We start from the raw sequence: 19,205 nt of genomic DNA, 5'->3' as shown, positions 1-19,205 counted from the left end.
AGCTGCAGAGCAGCTGAAATCTAAGATCAAGTTATCAAACTACAGCATTGGTCTTCTCACTTCCCAAAAGCTTGTAGAGTGCTGTTAAAAGAAAACCATGATGCCACATATGGGAAGCATGCTCCTGTTCTCACATTAAAAAAAAAAAAATTCAACTATATACACTATATATAGATTACAATATATAGGGGTAAAGATTTACATACCTCGTCCATCTCCTATACCATTTTTGGTTACACTATATATATTGTAATCGAAATGCGTATTTTTTAAAATGGTTTTTAATGGTCTTTTACGTTGTTTTTTTTTGTCACTTTCAACATTTCATGTTATTTTTGTACTTCAAAAATAAAACATTACAAATAAACACATTACAAATAAATATTTATGTTTAATAGTTGATGTTCTTATTGAACATGAACAAAGTTTCAAATAATGAAGTCACTGTATGTATAAGTAATCCCTGTGGGTCAAAAATGGCTTCTGATACTTCAGACAGATTCTTTGCTCTAGCTCTGTACGTTGTCACTGAGAATGGATATCCCCAATATGGTCATCACAGGCATACAGCTCTGGTTGTGAGTTTATAAGTCCTGCCCACCCACTGTTTGTGAAGTGACTTTGACTTATAAAGCTATTCTCAAGCATAATAGTTCACATGTAGCTGTGTTTAAAGGCCTTGGTTAAAGAGAGTGAACATGTGGAGACAGCGTGAATTACATTTACACTAATAACATACAGTATTTCGAAATAATAGTATTAACAATAATACTGATTTTATTAATATAGTAATGAAGGTGAAGGTGGTGATAGTGACAATGATATTGGTGGATTTACCAACAAGTGCAGTTCCTGTAATGGCCATATGAGGGTTGTCTCTAAAAGTCAATGAAACTCTAGTATTTTATCAGTCTTAGCTTTAACTGACAGATGTCTGTCTGCATTGCACCATGCAGTTTTCGGGTACATTTTAATAAAGAAGATTGCTAGCTTAATACCTTACATTTAATTCCGTCAATTCAGGCCACACAAATCAAATCTAAACTATTACGCACCCATCTTTTACGTGCAGTCTATAACCTCTGTATGTTGCTAAAATCATAAAGAAATGTAATTTTGGTTTGTGGCCTATGAACTCGGAATGAGTTTGACACTCCTGCCTCGTTGGATCGTACACTATTGGTTCATTTTCCCATCGAAAGCAATATTTCTGACAGCACCTGAAGGCGGCACTAGGCCTGTATTCTCTCTACTTCCTGTAAGGGAAGCTCAGTCAGCTGTCACAATTTGAGGCGAGAAGAGAGGGACCACAGCGGAGGAGAAACACACAACAGCAGCTAAAATGTCTAGTTTTTTCAACAAGTTGAGCGGGTACACATTGGTTCAGCTCAACGAAATTCTTGAGGACGACGAGAAGCTCACAAAAATGGTACAGGAGATGGACGAGGTATGTAAATCTTTTGTAGTCCAGTGTTAGCTACTGACTCCCCTTTCTCGGCCACTGTGTCTGTGTTTTTTTCCCTCAAGCCTTTGTTGTGCTTTCCCAACACTCGCTGGGTTCAGTTACTGGAAATGGCTGTTTCTGGTCGCGGTGAGGATTTAATGTTGAACGTGTGTTGTCAAGCGAACTTACACGTCTCGTAGCCCAAAACAGGGTTAACAACGGGCCTGAGCATTGTCTTAAGTTTTAACTCTACGGAGTTCCAAGGTTTCGACATAGCTTCTCCACAAACCTTTCGTTTCCCAGATAACAAAGCCTGTCAATCTTTTGTAGTAATCACATGCAAGAGTACGACTTAATAGTTACATTTTGGCTCATATATTGACTGCCTGGCTCTGCTCCAGCAGCACAAGGACTCAGCAGTTTCTTTTCACGGTGTCATAAGTCTGTCTTTCTGATAAGCCCCACTTTCCCCCCCCATACGCACAACGATTACAGCCATGCTGCCCAGAATGGTTAAAGCGCAGACAGATATTTGGCATATTAAGACGAAAGGCTAAAAGATTAGCATTTTATACAGGATTTGCCCTTTTGATTATTTCCCTTGCGGCTGCTGCTTCTCTTTCTAAAACAGTCTCTTCCACTGAGGGTTTTAATCTTCCCTTATGTTCTCCTGCTGAATCAGCCCCGCCACCAGGGGCGTTTCCAGGATATTTCAATAGGGGAGCATTGGGGAAAAAATGACCCCAAAACAAGACTCCCCCACCACCACTCCCTCTCCAGGAAGGATGGATAATCAGATTAAAATTTTAAAAAAGCGTAGAAAGCAAGTCTAGGTAACATTATTTACGGGTTCTTATGTAAAAGCCACAATCCTACTTAAGTAATGCAAACAAAATTAGCATTAAATATACTTAAAATAGTTAAAGTCAAATTGGTCACCCTTCTTATTCATATACATTTTATTACAAGATCATAATTATTTATTAATTATTGTGAATATGAGTTTAATTTTGGCACTGAATATAATTTTAATTGTACTCAGGGTGAATACTCCTGAGTAGCCAATACAGTGTATTATATAAGTAGATTAACTGTACCCCTGCCCACCACAGCTGCTGGAACGTTTTCCCTACCAAGTGCTAAATCCAGAGGAAACACTTCACACCTCTGCTTTTCACCCAACAGCTTGGACCTGACTGTTTATCACAAACATTAAATGCATATTGTCAGGACTTGGAAATTTCTTGTCTGTTGTCATGACGCTGAGGTGTTGTCTAATTTTAGCTTAGTTTTTTTTTTTTTTGCGCAATAATGACTCGCTGCCTGAGAGGTGATGAAAAGCCTCTATTCACAGAGCTGAGAAACTCGAGCACAAGCTTCTGTATATCAACATAATGACAGTTTCAGCTCGACTACAAGACGCAAGACTACAGGCCTTTGGCATTTGGATGAATGCTGAGCTGTGAGTTGGTCTTTTGTGTTGTCGCTCCTGTTTTTCATCCACACCCTGTCTGATTGTCTCTATGGTTTCGTTTTCCCAAGTCCCATAGGTTACAAAGAGGGAGGAACAGGAATGACACTGCAGCTGTTGACTTGTGTTAGTCATAAGATTGCAGGAGATATTTAAGAGAATGGGACACTTAACAACATGCCTGAACCACACTTGAAACTGTCTGGGAAGTTTTTTGCTCACAGTACAGTGGATAAGAACAAAGGCAGTAGGTGTCATAAGGCACTGAATGAAACATGAGAGTGCTGAGAGGCACTGTACGCTTTTCTGTAAGCAACAATCTTCTTGTTCTGTAAAAAACACACTGGCTGTGTTGGCATTTGAATAATGCAAATAGCCCTTTTGTGAATTTGTTTAGTTTCAGTGCGTCCTGTTTTTGAACGACTAAGAATTGCAGATACGCTTCACTAGGCTGCTAGGATGTTGATTACCCAGTTTTGTTTTGTTTTTTGATAATTCTCGCTGATGTTTCAGCATATTTAGACTTTCTATTATGCTGTCCATTGTGTAAACCAGGAAGTATCACTTCAAGGTCTGTGTGGTTGTGGGTGTAATCAGACATTGACTTGCTTTCTTAATGACACAAATTATACCAATACCAATCCTGTTGATGGTGTTGGCGAAGAGCCAGCTTTCCATTATGCTGTCTGTTTTGAATTAAGATTAATGTGGCTTATCTTTTAAGACCTTCACTAATCCAGGAATTGTGCTGGTGAAGGTTGTAGTCTGTTATTTGGAGGTGTAATCAAACATTTTCAGGTTTTGATGCCAGTAACATGTCATGGTGTCAGTGAAGACCTAGCAGCTAACTTATGTAGCACGAGCGTCCGTCAAACCTGGAATATCAGAAATTGGTGGGATACAAGGCTATTCTAAAGTAATTAACCATACAATGCAAGGTATTCTCTCCATTACAAGTCAAGGCATTTTATTTATAAGCACATTTAAAAGAAATGCTGACCAAAGAGCCAAAGCTATCTTAAGAATGTATAAAAAGCCCATCTGACAATAATAAATGGACAATTACTCCTTAATTATTGTCTTCAGTGTGCAGACAGAGAATATTTAAGGTTTTTCTATGTTCATTTTTGGAGAAAAACATCTCACACTACATCACGTGTTGTTTTACCTAAAACATGAAAAATCCATGCCACCTGTATTTACAAATATTATTCAACAATTAGAACACAGCTTATTATAAACTAGTCTTTGCATTCCAAAGCAGTGGCAGGAAACCTCGCGTGTGTGGGATGTGCAGTTTTCCCAGGCTCACTAAAATGGCAGCTCAGGTGGTTGTATAACCTTATGTTCCTCCCAACCTCACCTTTACTCTGTTAGTTCACAGTAAAAGGATTCTAGTTTGTTTATTTTGAGATTATTTGGTTACATTGCAGGTGGACTGTGCCTATGTGTCAAGGTCCCCCCCCCCGACCCTCTGTCTGACCTCTACTTCTCCTGTTTTGCACCATATGTAGTCAAATTTAACCCAAACTGTATCTAAGGGTTAAGAATTAAGCACTTCTATAAAACATTTCCTGATGGCCTTTTTAAATGCTTATTTTACTGTCCATTTTGAAGCCAGCTAAGATAAAGATGTTGTGTTTTTGTTTTTTTTTATTATTGAGACCTTCAGTAAACAGGAAAGTGTCTTGCTCAAGGTTTGTTTAGTTGGGGAGTGTACATAATCATTCTTATTTTTATTTTTATTTTTTGTAATGATGACAAAGGAAAGGCGGGGCTCATCCTTTTGATCATGTTGTTGAAGAGCTAGGAAAACAGTGCTAGGTTAGCTAGCTTTGGGATAGTTTGTTAGCTCAGTAACAGTAACGAGAGAATTAAGACTTTGGTACTACTGCTTTGACTTGTAGCATCTGATATTGACCATGCAATGTCAGGTGCATGGTCAATATCATGCACCTGACATTGCACATCTAGTGTTGGGACAAATCTAGTGTCCCAACACTAGATTTGCTAGTTTGCTACATATCTTTGATGAGAATCTCCTTCAGTAAAACCTTTCACTTTATCTCAAAACAACAAAAAAGGACTGAGGCGTTGGAATAGCATCTTAAATGCAGGATGCATCTTCCACACTAGTGTTTGGATCTACAGTACTTGTTATCGACCATACAATTCCCCTTTTTGTGCCAGCAACCTAAGAATCCTGATTACTAGAAATAACTGAACAGTTGAGTCTTTAGACTTTTATACCAAATCAGTTTTGCTGTGTCTAAACGTTCAGACAGTGTGATGTTGTTTCAAGAGTCCATGCAGAACTGTACTGGACTGCATTTGCACTACAGTGTCATTTCTACGTTGTACACAATTGTTCCTCTTCTCTAAGAGGAATTCTTCTGACTCATGGTTCGAAAGAGCCTGAACTTTTCACCTTTCCACTTGAGAACTCTGCAGCCAGTCTGCAGTTTCAGACTTCATAATTTTATTTCTCACTTCCATAATCGATGCAAGATGTGATTCTAGTTTGTTTTGTTTTTTTCATGTTTTTGTGAGTGCTGCGTTACAGTGACCTGAATTCAGTTGTGGTTATTTCAGCATCTCTCCAAAGTTCAGGTCTGTGGTCCATCCAGGCAAGTGCTTGACCTACATTCGTTGTCATTATTTCAGGAGGGTGGGCTGCGATGTAGAGCATTTCCGCAAGTAAACAATAATATGGTTTTGCTCTGACAGAACAAGCCTGCAGTTATAGATGCTATTTTAAAGCTCTGCATCACTAGTGGGGCCGTAATGAATGAGCAAATCAGATCTTCCAGTAGTAAGACCAGTCACCTGGAGATGTGACGGTGCAAATTGTAGTTATAGTAGACTTGTTTAGCTGCTTTTACTGCATAAAATGTTGCCTCCCCTCATTCAGTCCAACCACTGACTACTTTTAGAAACTATTCCATAAGCCTGGCCTGCGCTGTGGAGTATTTTTAGAGTTTTCCTGTGTTCTCGCCCAGTCCTAGTTGAGTTTGCACATAGAACATGTTGGATGTGTGAAATGAGTCATCAGAGAAGGCACAAGAGATTTTTTTTTCTTCTTTAATCCCCCGCTGTTCCAACTGTAACATGTTTATCCCATTTGTCTCCATTGTTTTCAGTTCATATTTGTGTTGATGTAATACTCCACCAATTATTCAACAACTCATCATTTAAAAACAGTCGTGGATGGAGTTTTCCACAGTGAAAAAAAAGATGACATTGTATCATCATCTCTCTCTCTCATATATGTATGTATGCATGTATGCATATGATATTAACATTGAATCATAAGTTGCTGCATTGTGAGTCAAGTCACTCTGTAATAATACACATCACTCCAAACATCAGCACGGTACAAATTGCTTCTGTGCCCCCAGCATTTTTGTCTCACGTCTTTGTTTTGGTCCTCTAGCTAAGACTGCACAAGTAGTAGATGTTTTTTGGTTTTTTTTGAGTATTACCAACAGTCATATGAACTCATTCACGGATTTTTCCAGGTAGAGAAGCTTATATAGTCATTGCTTCCTGCCCACTGTGCATGTTGTGGTTAAAAGTGGGTAATATATTCTGCAGTCTAATTTTCAATTATTCTGTTCTACTTTCCCACACTGAGCAGAATAGAGAGCAAAAAGCATTTTGACTTGCTTGTGTTTTATTCTAGGGTCGTTGGCAACACTGTTACACTTTCAGTCATTTAAAAGCCTGATTTTTGTCTCTTTTGTCGACTGTTTGTAACAGTTCATGAGTTAATAATTTCTTTAAGATTTCTTGTATCAAGTGTTTTCAGAATTACGACGATCTGTTGAGCAACAATGTAAAAAAACAAAATGTGCACCTATGTGTGGGAACATTTATGTAAGATACTAATAAAACAAAACCTTTGCAAATTGCCGCTCATATAAAAGTCCTAGCTGTTCTTTGTTACATTTGTACAGAAGAGAAAGCCTTTGGTCTTGCAGCCAAACATATTTGAAGATGTTGTGATTTGGCACTTTATAAATAAAATTGAATTTAATTCCTAAATAGCTATTAATTTAAAAAAAAAAAAAAAAAAAATCAGGTGAACAGTATTGCCAGAAATGGGGAGGTAAGCCCTGAGAGATGCATCTGGCCCTTCAACTGATCCATCTACTCTGCCCTGAAGTCTCATTAGAAATGGTCTCAGTGGAAGGGTAGCTCTCAAGAAACTACTCTTAATTGTAAATCCAAATAAATTTATTTTTTTTAAATGAAACAGTCAATGTCTACAGCTAACTGTCATGCTCTGTCTTTGTTTGGGCTGCAATTCAGCCAGTGGTGTTGGGATCGTCTCAAAACTAATAGAATTTCGAGCACAGAAAAATCTAAGAATTCGAGTCACTGTGTAAAAGAATCTGAAAAGTGTCTGGGAACATGTACAAACACAACAATGCAGTAAACACATACCTGGATAGAAGACCACACAATAGAACACTACCAGTCTTCAGCAATAAATTGCTGCTCCGGTTTCTCCTTTTATCTACTACAGTAAAAACATACCTGAATCGAAAAAAGCCCCAAATGGAAAAACAGCCAGCCAACGTTCAACGAATGCCTTTGGAATATCCACCAAGGAGCCCAGGGAATTATTTCTGAAGAATAGAAATGAGGAAAATTTCTATTATATTGGAATTGTACAAACTCTGTTTCTGTCTTACATACTGTATTTCCATGCAAGCTGGCACGTATCAATAAATCGCTGCACCCGTTCCCCATTTTCCAAGCAAAATATAAAGAAATGAGGCTGCCTCAAGACTTTTGCACAGTTCCGTAGTCAGTGCTTAATGTAATGCAAGTGAGTCATCAGGAAACAGGTGTTTACACACCTGAATGGAATGGAGCCCAGAACATGATTTGACCTGCAGGTTTCCTGCCATGACAAATCAGTCGTGTCCTCACGTCAGGCTCATTGTTTGCTAATAAAGTGTACCAGTTAGGAAGGTTCGTGCTTCCTCTCTTTATATTGTTTTTGTTGTCTGCTGCTCTACTCGAAACTTTAAAGACTTTAAATTTGACCAATTATGATATTTTTCTTTTTAGATGGAAAATATCCAAAATGACAAACGATAGCTTTGAGCAAGGCCTTTCAGGACTTTCTTTTCTGTTTATATAGATTGTTTTTCATGTATGTTGCTGCTTGGTTAAAGCCGTTTAAAAATACTGAATATTTGGTGTCGATCAAGGCAGATGAAGTTTGGGTTTTCATGGCCAGAATTTGTCTTTCTAAACATGTGCAGATGTTTGTAGGAGATTCCTCTAACCAAACATTTTAATTATTGATGATTATATCGGCGTTCAGTGTTGAAAAAGAACATCTTCTCAAGACGGATACTAATAACACTTATTTCTTGTTTTGTAGATCCAAGAAGTCCAGCAGAACAAGGAGAGGACACTGGGCAACAACCGAACCCTGGCAGAGCAAAACCTTGCCCTGCAGCCCAGACTGGAGCACAAGAAAGAGCAGCTCATCAAGCGCTACAGCAGTCTGCAGGAGGGCTTTGAATCCTATCAACTCCGCAAGTCCACCTTAGGTACGGCAGCAGCAGTGTGGAGAGAGAGTTTTAGAGGCATTTTTTATTGAACGGTTTGTCTTGAATTTTTAACGTCCAAAGGAAATTTGAACACTGTTATCCGTGAAGTCACTGAGAAGTGATACTTGCAGAAATGCTCAAGGGAATAGCCTGAAACGGAAAAGGCACACACACAGGGTGTGTTGCTAATCGTAGCTGTGCTTTTTAAACTCCTTGTTGCATTATTGTAGTACACTGTGGGGAAAACAAGTTTACTCTCACATATTAACATCCTAACAGTAAGTACATTTAAATATCTGTGCACAAGGCCTTCACATCATTTCTGAACAGAGTGAACATTTCTGTTTGCATTTAGAAACAGAAGCAAGTCATGCCTGAGCTACTGTCTCAGACTGCAAATGATAAACAGGGGACCTTATTTAATCTTTTTAATATATTTTGTTCTATTCATGATTAGTAGTGGAATCAGTTATTTTTATTTCCTTTACATTTTTTAACATTTGAGTTAAAAAAAAATTTGAAGTGGTCATAGTGCCAGTGATCAACGTCCCCATCACCCTTCTCTAAGCTTTGATGACGGAGGCGTGGAATGGATCACTTTTCTTTTTTAAAACCCTAATTGGCGAATGAGGAGATGGGTTTGGTTACTTACTGATCTAGTGGTGGAAATGCTTAGTTAATCTTACTTTGTTTTTACCCGTGTAAGCGCCAAAGTTCTCTCTAAGTTTCTGCTTTGTTTTGTTTTGTTGTGGGGGTTTTTTTGTTTTTGTTTTTTTAAATCAGTCTTCCTATTTACGTGAGACTTAAAGGTAACCAGTCACAACACAACTGTCATTTCATAGTCACTGTTGACTATGAAAATGTCTGGGGTATTTTTAAGACCTGTTTAGGATTGTTTTAGGGTTTATTATTATTTCAGTGTCCTGACGTGATTCTATCTGTGATCCAGTCAAAAACAGCTTCTGTTATAGTTTTTACACTACCTGTTTGATGTAATCAACATATCATTATGGGTGTGCTGCAGAACACACAGTATGGTCATAATTGGTGAGGAAACACTAAGAAACTAAAGGTGATAGCAGTTTCCTGTTGCTAGGAAGGTGATGTGGTACATAGCCTTTGTTCCTCATTGTTTCTTCTGTTTGTGTACATGAACACACACTCAAGAGACCTGTTTGACCAGTTGTCACATTTACTGTAGAAGGCCTCAGCAGCCTTGTTCCCAGAAGTGCTGTTCAACATGTAACTGCAGCTCAGGTTGAGAAACTCATGAAAGTGTTACAGGCTTGTAGCGTCCCTCACCGGCATACCTTCACAGCACTTCAGTGTGTGAAGAAGACGGCGTGATGATGTTTGTGACCTTGGTGACGCAACGGTTGCTAAGCAGCTCACTCAGAATAGAATGCGAGTCATTTATTCCTCTTGTGCACTGATAAAAGTTTGACTTTGGCTCCGTCTCTGCTGGAAAGACAGGCTCTCACAGCTTTCAAAGGTTGTCACAGTCAATGGGAGATTTCTGTGTTGTGAAAATGAAGTTCCGTTAAATAAATTTTAGTTCTCAAGAATCTTTTTGCTTGTTACTGTGTTATCTGTGTCAAATATTTTAAGCTCTCTTCTTGGTGCTTGGACTGATATTATACCAATCCAGTGTGTTTTTGTGACCTTGTGATTTTGGTTGTCCGCATGAAGTGGCTTTTGTCAGATGTAGGTTACCCAGTGTCCCCCACCCCCACCTGCCGTGTAGTAGTTGTCCTAGTTGTGGATTTACTGGAGAGTAGCTGGGGAGGGACAGCGATGCTCAGAGCTGAAACAGTCATTTGACCCAGATGGGAGATTAGACGTACAGTAGCTTGTTGTGCGCTCGTTTGCATATTGTCAAACACCAGCTCTCCCTCATTTCCTCTCTTTTTCTCCAGAAATTATATGGCCTCTGCTTTACCCTTTACTGTCCAGTAGGCACTCCCCCTCTTTTCTATCACCACTATCCACTGCCTTTGAGGACGCCAGCCCTCAGTGGAGCATTGTGCTGCCAGGCAAGCTGCTAGAAAACAGCCACAGTGGGTGGGAGGGAGTGTGGAAGTTGGAAGGATGAGAGAGAGAGGCAGGCAGGCAGGCAGGCAGGCCAACAACTCCCCCTTTTCACATATTCACAGCAGAAGTTGATGTGGATTCATTTACTAAATGGCCGTCCCATGATCTCTAGGCCCAGACTGGTGTTGTGTTCACCCAATTCTCCACTGAGTCAGAGAATTGGAGCTTTGTGCGCTGATCTGCCTGAGAATCTGCCTTGTTATGGGAGCGAGGTGGAAACAATAAGAGATGGGAGTTCACCCCGGAAAAAGGCTTTGTGTCAAGCATGAAGCCCCGGCCAGGGAGTTTTTTGTTTTTTGGAATCTAAGGGCAGCATTTTGGATTTCCAGGAAAATCTGACCTCTAAACACGGGGCTTCCATAGGCTGAAATTAAATTCAAGAAAAATAAAGTTTTACGTTGTCTTATATTTCCTGAAAGTTTGCCGTAGGTAATAAAGGTAGAGATGGTCTGTTCTTCACAAAGTCAGTGGAAATGATGAATTTTGTAAGTCTGTTTCTATGATTGTCCATTATCATTGTAGTGGCCTAAAAGAATAAGAAGTGATCTTCTATCAGCAACTTAATGGTGGAATCAAAAGTCTCCAGCATTTGGCACATTTGATGCAGATGATGATGATGATCATAAAAAAGTGCAAAGAAAGTGAGCGCTCAGAGTTTCTTTCTCACATCCCGCATAAAGAGAAAGCAATATAGGCTATAGCGGTTAACCTTGACCTGTTTAGCTACAAGTGATTTAACTTATAGTAATTGTTGAACATGGGTGGAATGAAATATCTGAAACAAGATACATACACTAAGAATGTTTTTGTCTTAGTCTTAACAGAATAAACTTAAACTCAGCGTAGAAGGCTGTTTTATGACCTTGTCACACTTTAGCATCACGTGTGGTAAAGACGAGCATCAAATACTGTCCATTATTTAAGGTTTTTGTACTGAAAGGGTTAAAGTTGTTTACAGATTGTGTTATTTCTTGATGAGATGACAAGCGGCCAAGGTGCAGCTTTTATCTAAAGTTGATCATTAACTAAAACCGTCGTGTGTGTGTGTGTGTGTGTGTGTGGACTCTGTCAAGCTAAAGCTCATTGTGCTAGTATTCAAGTCCTCAGCTAGTGTGTTAAATGTGATCTGATCACAACAAGGACAACATGTGTTGGTACATTTCAGCGTTAGTGTTTAAAAGGGTTAGACAGTAGTTCAGGTAACTACAATCACCCACTGTGTAATTATCAAGACTATTAACAAGGTGTGTCTGAAAAAGCCTTCACTATCTGTCATGTTTTCCACACAACCTTTGGATTCGTTTAATGAAGCTTCTTTATCCCAGCGTTCGCCCATACTGATTAAAAAGGTTACCACTAACTTCCTTCGTTTTCTGTTTCCCTTAATAAAAGACCCAACATTCGGAACTAATACACCAGAAAAGCTGCATGAGACTTTGACTGTGGCCTTGGAACACAACTTGGCGTGCTTAGTCTCATGTGGGAGGAAGCACACGCTCAGACAGCTGGGAAATCTTAGAGTGGTGCTGCCAGGGAAAGTGGGACCAGACTGAGATGAGGGGGTAGGATTAGGTGCTTTAGCAATTCCTTTTGGGGAACCCAAGCTTGTTGTTATAATAATAATGATAATATATGTAATAATATATGTAATGTAATATATTAATGAAGGGACACTCGGATTGTCTTTAAAATGTCTTGGACTTTTCAAGCGATGGCAGCGTTTTTGAAGCTCTACAGCTAGTTTGTCTCTGCCTTAGATACAGTCAGAATGTAACCAATCAGAACAAAGAACGCCTGCTGTTCAGTATAGACCACCAATGAGCCAACCTGTACTGGATTTTTCTCTTGAAATCAAGCTGCCTTAGACCAGTAGATGGAGTCTGTTCCAGCTGTCATGGGGCAGCATGTTAATGTTTGCACTTTTGAGCTACAGGTAGCTTTCTAGCATGGATGTTTACCAGTGTTGCTCTATATCAGCTCGAAATCTTGATTTATTTGTCCAGAAGAGCTCATCAGGTTAGACTGGACTGTGTGTAGATGGAGAGTAGTTTGGTGTTCTTGGTCTCACCGTCAGGATGCAGTCCCAGCTCCAGCTGGTGTAGACTTTCATCCCTGCATAGAAACACAAACAAAACTGTGCTCCTCCTTGGAGACACCAGGGCAGTTTCAGTTGACTCAGTTGAGCTTTGCAAGTTCACCGCAAACAGACGTGCTCTGACGGTTTGGAAGTGGCAGTCCCCGGACACTGACTGGCAGCATTCACACGTCCCGCCTCAGCTTTGTGTAACAGGCTCATTGAAACCTTTTAATGCCAGAACATTCATGTTTAAAGCGATGTCTTTTTATGAGCTCCTTGGTTTGAGAATACATTTGTGTTCCTTTGAGCAGTGTGTAAACACTACGTAATCATCCCGTGACTCAAATGCCTGAAGGATTGTGAACAGCTCTACTACTTCACTTACATCAGAGAGCTCACAAGAGATGAGAGAATTATGGGTTTGACTTGCTACCTGTATTTGCTTTCTTACATTGTGGAAAACAATTCCGGTTATACAACAAGCATGGTTAACTCTGACTGACTGCTGCCAACAGCGACCGCGCCTCCTCCCAGTTCAGGCCCAGCACAGTAATCTTTGTGTCGTTCCTCTGTCTTCCTCTTCAACAGACCATAAGTCAGGAAACACCTCTCTGGATATTCTGCTGGCCCTGCTTCAGGCAGAAGGAGCCAAAATAGAGGAGGAAACAGAGGTAAGCATTCTTCAGCTGTCACCACGGATGACTTCATGTATCCTCGGTCAGTAATTCTTATACCTGCTGCTCTAGTTGGTGTGTTCTCCTACAGAGGCTTCATTGTTCATATCTAAGATCCCTGTTGGAGAGTATGTGGGCAGCAGAATAGCTGACATAGAGGTGACAGCTACCTGTCCCGTCAGTGTTTTAAGGTGTTCTTCATCAGATTATACACAGTCATGTAAGAACTGTGCTTATCATTAAAAATATTCCAACATCTGGTTTTCTCATTTATTTTTGAACTTTACAGAAACTCCTAACATGAACCAGTACCACACAACCCTAAATAGCCCTTAACATGTCACAAAAATACAAAACAAAACAGGAGTGCTACAGCTAATAAGAAATCTAAACTCACAAAGGAACAGTAAAATACAGACGGAACAATACAGTGTGGTGTAAATCGCATTCTGCAGTAGCTCGCTACGTGTTGTTCTCAGTTGACATTTTAATAACAGTGGTGAAGTTCCCAAACATGAGCTTGTTTCTAATGAGCTACTCTGAGCTATTCTTTGTCAGTACAAACTTCCTCCTACATTCCAGGCACTTCCCACACTGGATTTATTTGCCATATTCTCCAAATCAATCAAATTGCTTAAGTATAAATTTGTCAGGGATATGCAATCGGTTTTACAGCTTAAATAACTGTAAATCTGGGCAGCCTAAAACAAAACAAAACTTCCTCTACAACTTCCTCTACAAAAACATTTGTGGTAATCATGGTTGTGATAGTGATTTTTGGTATGAACAGTCATGGCCTAATTACGCAGGAGTTAAATCTCAGATTTGTGCAGCTGAACTTCTTTTTAAGAGCGTGTGACCACAGATCATATTAGAATGTGACATTTCTTCTGCTAGTCTCTGCACTGACTGGCTGCTTAAAATCAGCTGCTGTGCAAGTCTTTTACCCTTTATGCTCCCAAGAGCACACACGTGAAGTTCTTTGGTTGCAAGTATTGTCAAAAATAATGATACTTGGATGGCAGCATTAATTTCACAAATGTTGACAGAGTAAAGTATATCACTGTATGGCATCAGGGCCTGACAGCATTTTTAAAGTGTCCCAGTTTATTTGGAAACAAGGATGTGCGTCGGCTGTTTTTCCTGGTATGATAAAAACATTAGAATACAAACTACTCGTAAACTGGTATGGTTGCCAGTGTTTATACTCAGTACTCTAAGTGTAGCAGACGTTGTTTTACTTGGTGTTTCTAAAAGGTTTGCGTCTTCTAGCATCAAACACAGAGCTACATTATATCAAACCCACTGATTGATGATTTATCTCCATCTTCGATTCTTCAGTCAATAACTGTACGCTGAACTGTTGTCAGTATAAAATATATACTGTAAATGTGGTAGATGGATGTGGAAAAGATGAGACTCGTGCTTCTGTACGTGTCTGATAAATATCAGACTTCTTATATAAGCATGCAGTCCCTCACCTACATAGAGAGCAGGCTGCTGCCATTGATGAGTAGTGTTAATATAGTTTAGTAGTGTAGTGTTGAAGTGATATTTGAATTAGTTCGCTCAGTTTATGTGGGAAAATTGTCACTTTTTGTGATATTTTACCAAATGGAAGTGAGTGAGCAGAGAACCCACCATTAGATGAATCATTTTAAATGTTACATTCGTCAACAGTGAGTGATTCTCCCGCGTTGCTATTCCTATCAGTGTGACTCATGTCGACACTCTCTCTGTCTTATCAATTCAGCTTTAGTCATGTAGCAGCAGTTCACAAAACGCCATTATCTCAAGACACTTTTTTTTTTTTTTTTAGCCAGGTAGAGACCCCACAGTATCAGGAATAGAGGATCCCTTATCAGCATGCACTTTGTGACAGTCGGGAAGAAGGAAGTCCCGTTCTGCTTTTAGAAACTTCGACCCACCAGAGCCCTAAAATTTGTGCAAATATTTCGTGCGGGTTTTTAAAAAAAAAAAAAAAAAAATTTGTTATATATAAAATTCTTTTTTTTTTTTTCCAGACCCCTTTTCTTATTGCAGCCATTCACACTGACAGCGTAATTTCAGTGGAAACTTTTTCAGCATTTTTATTTATTTATTTATTTTTGGATTAGCCTTGTTTATTCTCTCTCTAACTCTGCTCCAAATCCCTTCTGTCCACAGAACATGGCTGATTCTTTACTGGATGGGGAGATGACTCTGGATTCGTTTATCGATGCCTACCAGAACAAGAGGAAGCTGGCCCACCTGAGACGGGTTAAAATCGAGAAGCTGCAGGAGATGGTGATGAAGGGCCAGCGGCTGCCCCAGCTGTCAGTCCCTCCCTCCCGCTCTCAGGAAATCTCCGGAGCTGCTTCTCTCCTCAGCGAGGCAGGCAGCAGCTCCTCTTCCCCCCTCGCTCAGCCCAGAAGGAAGCCACCGCCACCTCCATCCCAGCCAGCACCAATTCTAAGTCCACCTCCAACCGCTGAGCCACAGCCTCCCTTCTCATACCCAGCATCTCAATACCCACCCATTCCTCCCCGAACAGGGCAACCCTTCCCCAACATCCCCTCTGGCTACCCCAACAGCTACCTCTCTCAGTACCCCCCTGCTTTGCCTCAGAGGGCTCCACCCCGGATGGCCCCACAGCCTGGATTCATCATGCAGTAAATTTAAAAAAGTTGTCACTACTGGAACTAGAACTGTGTTGTCTGCCTTCTTGGATTACGACCAAACACAACACAAGAAAGCAGACCTGCACCGGCTGGTCTGGTCGGCCGAAGCAGATCTCCAATAAACCTCTATGGATTCCCGCTCACATCTCATTCTCACCAACAATCCTCCAACAACAAAACGACGAGTTCGTCTTCGACTCTTGTCCAGCCTGAGCACCTTTAGGGGAAGCGCAGCAGGCTGTGGTGACAGCGTGAGTCTGCAGGCTGCTGAGCTGGGACTCCTCATTTATCAGCACTTTCTGTCTCCCAGCCATCTTCTCACCTTTCCTCAAACATGTTCCTCAACTTTTTATGATTTTTCCAACAAAAAAAAAAGGGTTCAATTAGTCATTTCCATCTGCAGAGCACTAATTTACTGATACCTTCAATGCAAGCAAGGAGAGACCCTAATTACTGTGCAGTGTAGATGAAAATAGTTCCCAGAATATTCAGGCGAAAACTGCATCTATGCTGTGACTTTTTTTTTTTTCTTTTCTAAATAGGAAACATTCATAAGGTACATAGAAATCTTTGAATTTCAGCGTCTTCTTATGATAGCGTACTGAGTTATGTTAATAATAGCCAGGATAGACTGATCGACACGTGTAAAAGAATGGCTGACTGGTCCATCTCAGGGCACAAGTTTTTAAAGGGGTTGTTGAGGAAGGCGATGGGAGGCTGAGCTTGTAAGAAATAGAGAGCGAGTAGGCCGGCGTGGCCTCGCATAATGAAGGATTCGTGTATAGCCATACAGTACACTCAAGATGTGTGTTGTTGTTCGTTTTGTTTGTTTGTTTGTTTGTGGGTTCCTGTGCTACACTCCTCTTTTATGTCGTTAACACCCTCAGTTGGGGTTGGAAGTGATGCCAACAGTTCTTTGGATCTCATCAGTTTTCTGTCACACTGAGCACCAAAGACTTCCCACATCATTCCGCGTTAGTTTTTTATTTTATTTTTATTTTTTATGTAAACAGTAGGGTTATGTACCATCGTTCCTAACGTATCTGTTTGTGATATTGAGCTGAAACACTCTTCTTATGTACATGCAAGCCAGGTGTGCTGATGGGAGGCAGAGGTTAACCTGGTTTGGGAGAAACATTATTCTGGTGCAATTGTTTTGGAGAAAAAAATCAATTTTTTTTTCCCCCTCTCCTCCTGACTGCGGTCGCTGTGCACTGTTGAAGAGCCACGAGTGCCTACACTTGAAGTGACGTTGATGACGTCTTGCTGACTACTCCAAGTTTCTTTATGTTCACATAGAGAATCCCCACCTCACGCCCCGGCCTCAGATTAACATGAAAAATGAAAACAAAACAGGTTGAGCATTATCTCCTCCCTCTCCCGCTGACTCTCTGTTCCACGAGACAGTTTAGAAAGAAAAAAAAAAAAAAAAAGCCTGACTGTTTTTGCTTTCTCACCGGTAGCAGAAAGCCCATACTTATGTGCCAGAGAGACGGGACACTCCCCCAGGCTCTGTGCCAAGTGGTGCTTTTATTTCTGCTTCCAACGCCTGGAGGGATCTTACTGGTTTTTGTATTTAGTGTTTCCTTTTCTCTTTAATTGGTAAAATAACAGGGCTCGTCAATCACTTGTGTCATGTCTCATGTGGTTGAACTTCACATGTAAGCAAATGTCAGCAGGAAAAAGCAGAAGCTAAAGCATCAACGTCTCGATGAACCAGCATTTCTAACGACTAACAACTGATAATTCTTTCGTGCATGGCCTTTGTTCTGTGTTCATTTTGAGGATTCCTATTTAATACTACCTTTTTTTTCTTTTTCTTTTTCTTTTTTTCTTTTTTTTTTAGCTCTTGAGCTGCTTTTTGTGTTCGAACTGATCCTCTGCATCCATGGTTTTATATGTGATTGGTGATAATTTCAGTGTAATGTTGTAGGTATTTACTTATAATGAATGTTTAAGTGGAATTTAATGCTATTTTCAAGTTCAATAAATCTGTTCTTTTTGTATCTGTTTTTTGCAGGGCTTTCTTTGTAATCCACAGCTTCCTCAGAGTTTCACAGACCTGTTACTTTTTGACAATGAAATAAGACTGCCATCTAGTGTTCCATAGTTGTTATGCAATGAAAACGTCCTCTAATGTGGGCAACAGTGCCACAGTTCGCACAGTAATGTGCAAAAGTCTCGAACCACCCCTCGTTTCTTATATTTTTTTTCCAGGAAAATGCAAAGTAGGTGCAGCAATTTATCGAAAGGTGCAAACATAAATGGCACAAACAGTTTGTACAAATCTTCTTTGAACAGATGTACGTGATTGTTGAACCTGCCCTTTCTTCTTTTGTCCTCCATGCCTCTAGTTTTAGGCTAATAACTCTTTGGGAATCACCTTGTTGCAGCAAAAATGCTATTTTATGTCTGTTGTCTATTGTGCATAGAAACAGCTTTGATCTATCCCTTGGTTGGTGCCTTTTTATGCTGGAATTCATGGGTCAATGTTAAGTAGCTTAGCAAACAAAACAAAAAAAACATTCCTGTAAAATTGGTCAGATACAAAGACTCAACTGAAAAGCGGCTAGTGTCCAAAGAAAAACTTTGAAATTGTGATAGAAATCTATCACAATTTCAATCTGCTGTATTTATTTTTAGTACAGTGAGTAAATTACTCACAGTGCAGGCTGGGAAAAGCAGTTCTGAATACAATTCTGTTTTGTTTTGTATGGCAGTGTGAATTAGATTAAGATACAGAAATCCAGAGTTTAGTTGTTTTTCCCCCAGCTCATGTATTTGTAGATTTAGAGCATCGTGCATAACTGTTGAGCCACCCCTCATTTCTTTATGCCTTCCTTAAAAGAATTACAAAGAAGTCTTAACTCCTTTAAAGTGCTCTTGAGCAATAAGCCTCCAGGCTTTGTCAGTCTTTAAAATTCAACTCTACATTTATTTGATATAAACATATGTCCATGCAGAGTGGTTGTCCACTACAATATGATTAGGTTAAATAGGCTACTACATCATAAATGTTGTGTATTAATAAGAGGTGTTTTTGAATCCATGCAATGGAAAAACCTACTTTGTCTCTTGTTGGACCTGCAAGTGCACTGAAACACAACAGTGTGCACCTTTACTGAATTCAAAGCTATTCCTTGAGGAAAAAAAACATGAGACCCTTTAGTTACACTTCTGTGGGTACTAAATAATAAATAAAGGGAAGGGTTAGCTCA

General features: G+C 39.9%; 1 protein-coding gene and 1 long non-coding RNA gene across 2 annotated transcripts; one reads left to right on the top strand and one right to left on the bottom strand.

Annotated features, from left to right (window-relative positions):
* The first annotated feature begins 1,235 nt into the window (after positions 1–1,235).
* vps37ba (VPS37B subunit of ESCRT-I a) lies at positions 1,236–17,995 on the top strand. The gene is made up of 4 exons (XM_040050080.1): positions 1,236–1,447; positions 8,314–8,485; positions 13,242–13,324; positions 15,494–17,995. Exons 1-4 carry the CDS (start codon positions 1,343–1,345, stop codon positions 15,980–15,982), a joined length of 849 nt encoding a protein of 282 aa, XP_039906014.1. The 5' UTR covers positions 1,236–1,342; the 3' UTR covers positions 15,983–17,995.
* On the bottom strand, positions 4,569–4,958 carry LOC120745326. Its single transcript, XR_005698613.1, has 2 exons — positions 4,872–4,958; positions 4,569–4,825 (listed from the first exon to the last, which is right to left on the bottom strand). It is a non-coding gene; the product is annotated as an uncharacterized LOC120745326 (long non-coding RNA).
* Positions 17,996–19,205: the final 1,210 nt, after the last annotated feature.

Source organism: Simochromis diagramma, unplaced genomic scaffold, assembly GCF_900408965.1.
Source record: "Simochromis diagramma unplaced genomic scaffold, fSimDia1.1 OVJJ01000159.1, whole genome shotgun sequence".
NCBI classification, from domain to species: Eukaryota; Metazoa; Chordata; class Actinopteri; order Cichliformes; family Cichlidae; genus Simochromis; species Simochromis diagramma.
The sequence above is the reverse complement of the archived record's forward strand: the minus strand, read 5'-3'. Positions and strand labels throughout refer to the sequence as shown.

What these genes read in the sequence shown, in the direction of transcription:
- vps37ba (XM_040050080.1), top strand. Translation starts at nt 1,343, where the DNA reads ATGTCTAGTTTTTTCAACAAGTTGAGCGGGTACACATTGGTTCAGCTC. An exon ending in TGGTACAGGAGATGGACGAG is followed by an intron (nt 1,448 to 8,313) that starts GTATGTAAATCT and finishes CTTGTTTTGTAG; the next exon opens with ATCCAAGAAGTCCAGCAGAA. An exon ending in ACTCCGCAAGTCCACCTTAG is followed by an intron (nt 8,486 to 13,241) that starts GTACGGCAGCAG and finishes CCTCTTCAACAG; the next exon opens with ACCATAAGTCAGGAAACACC.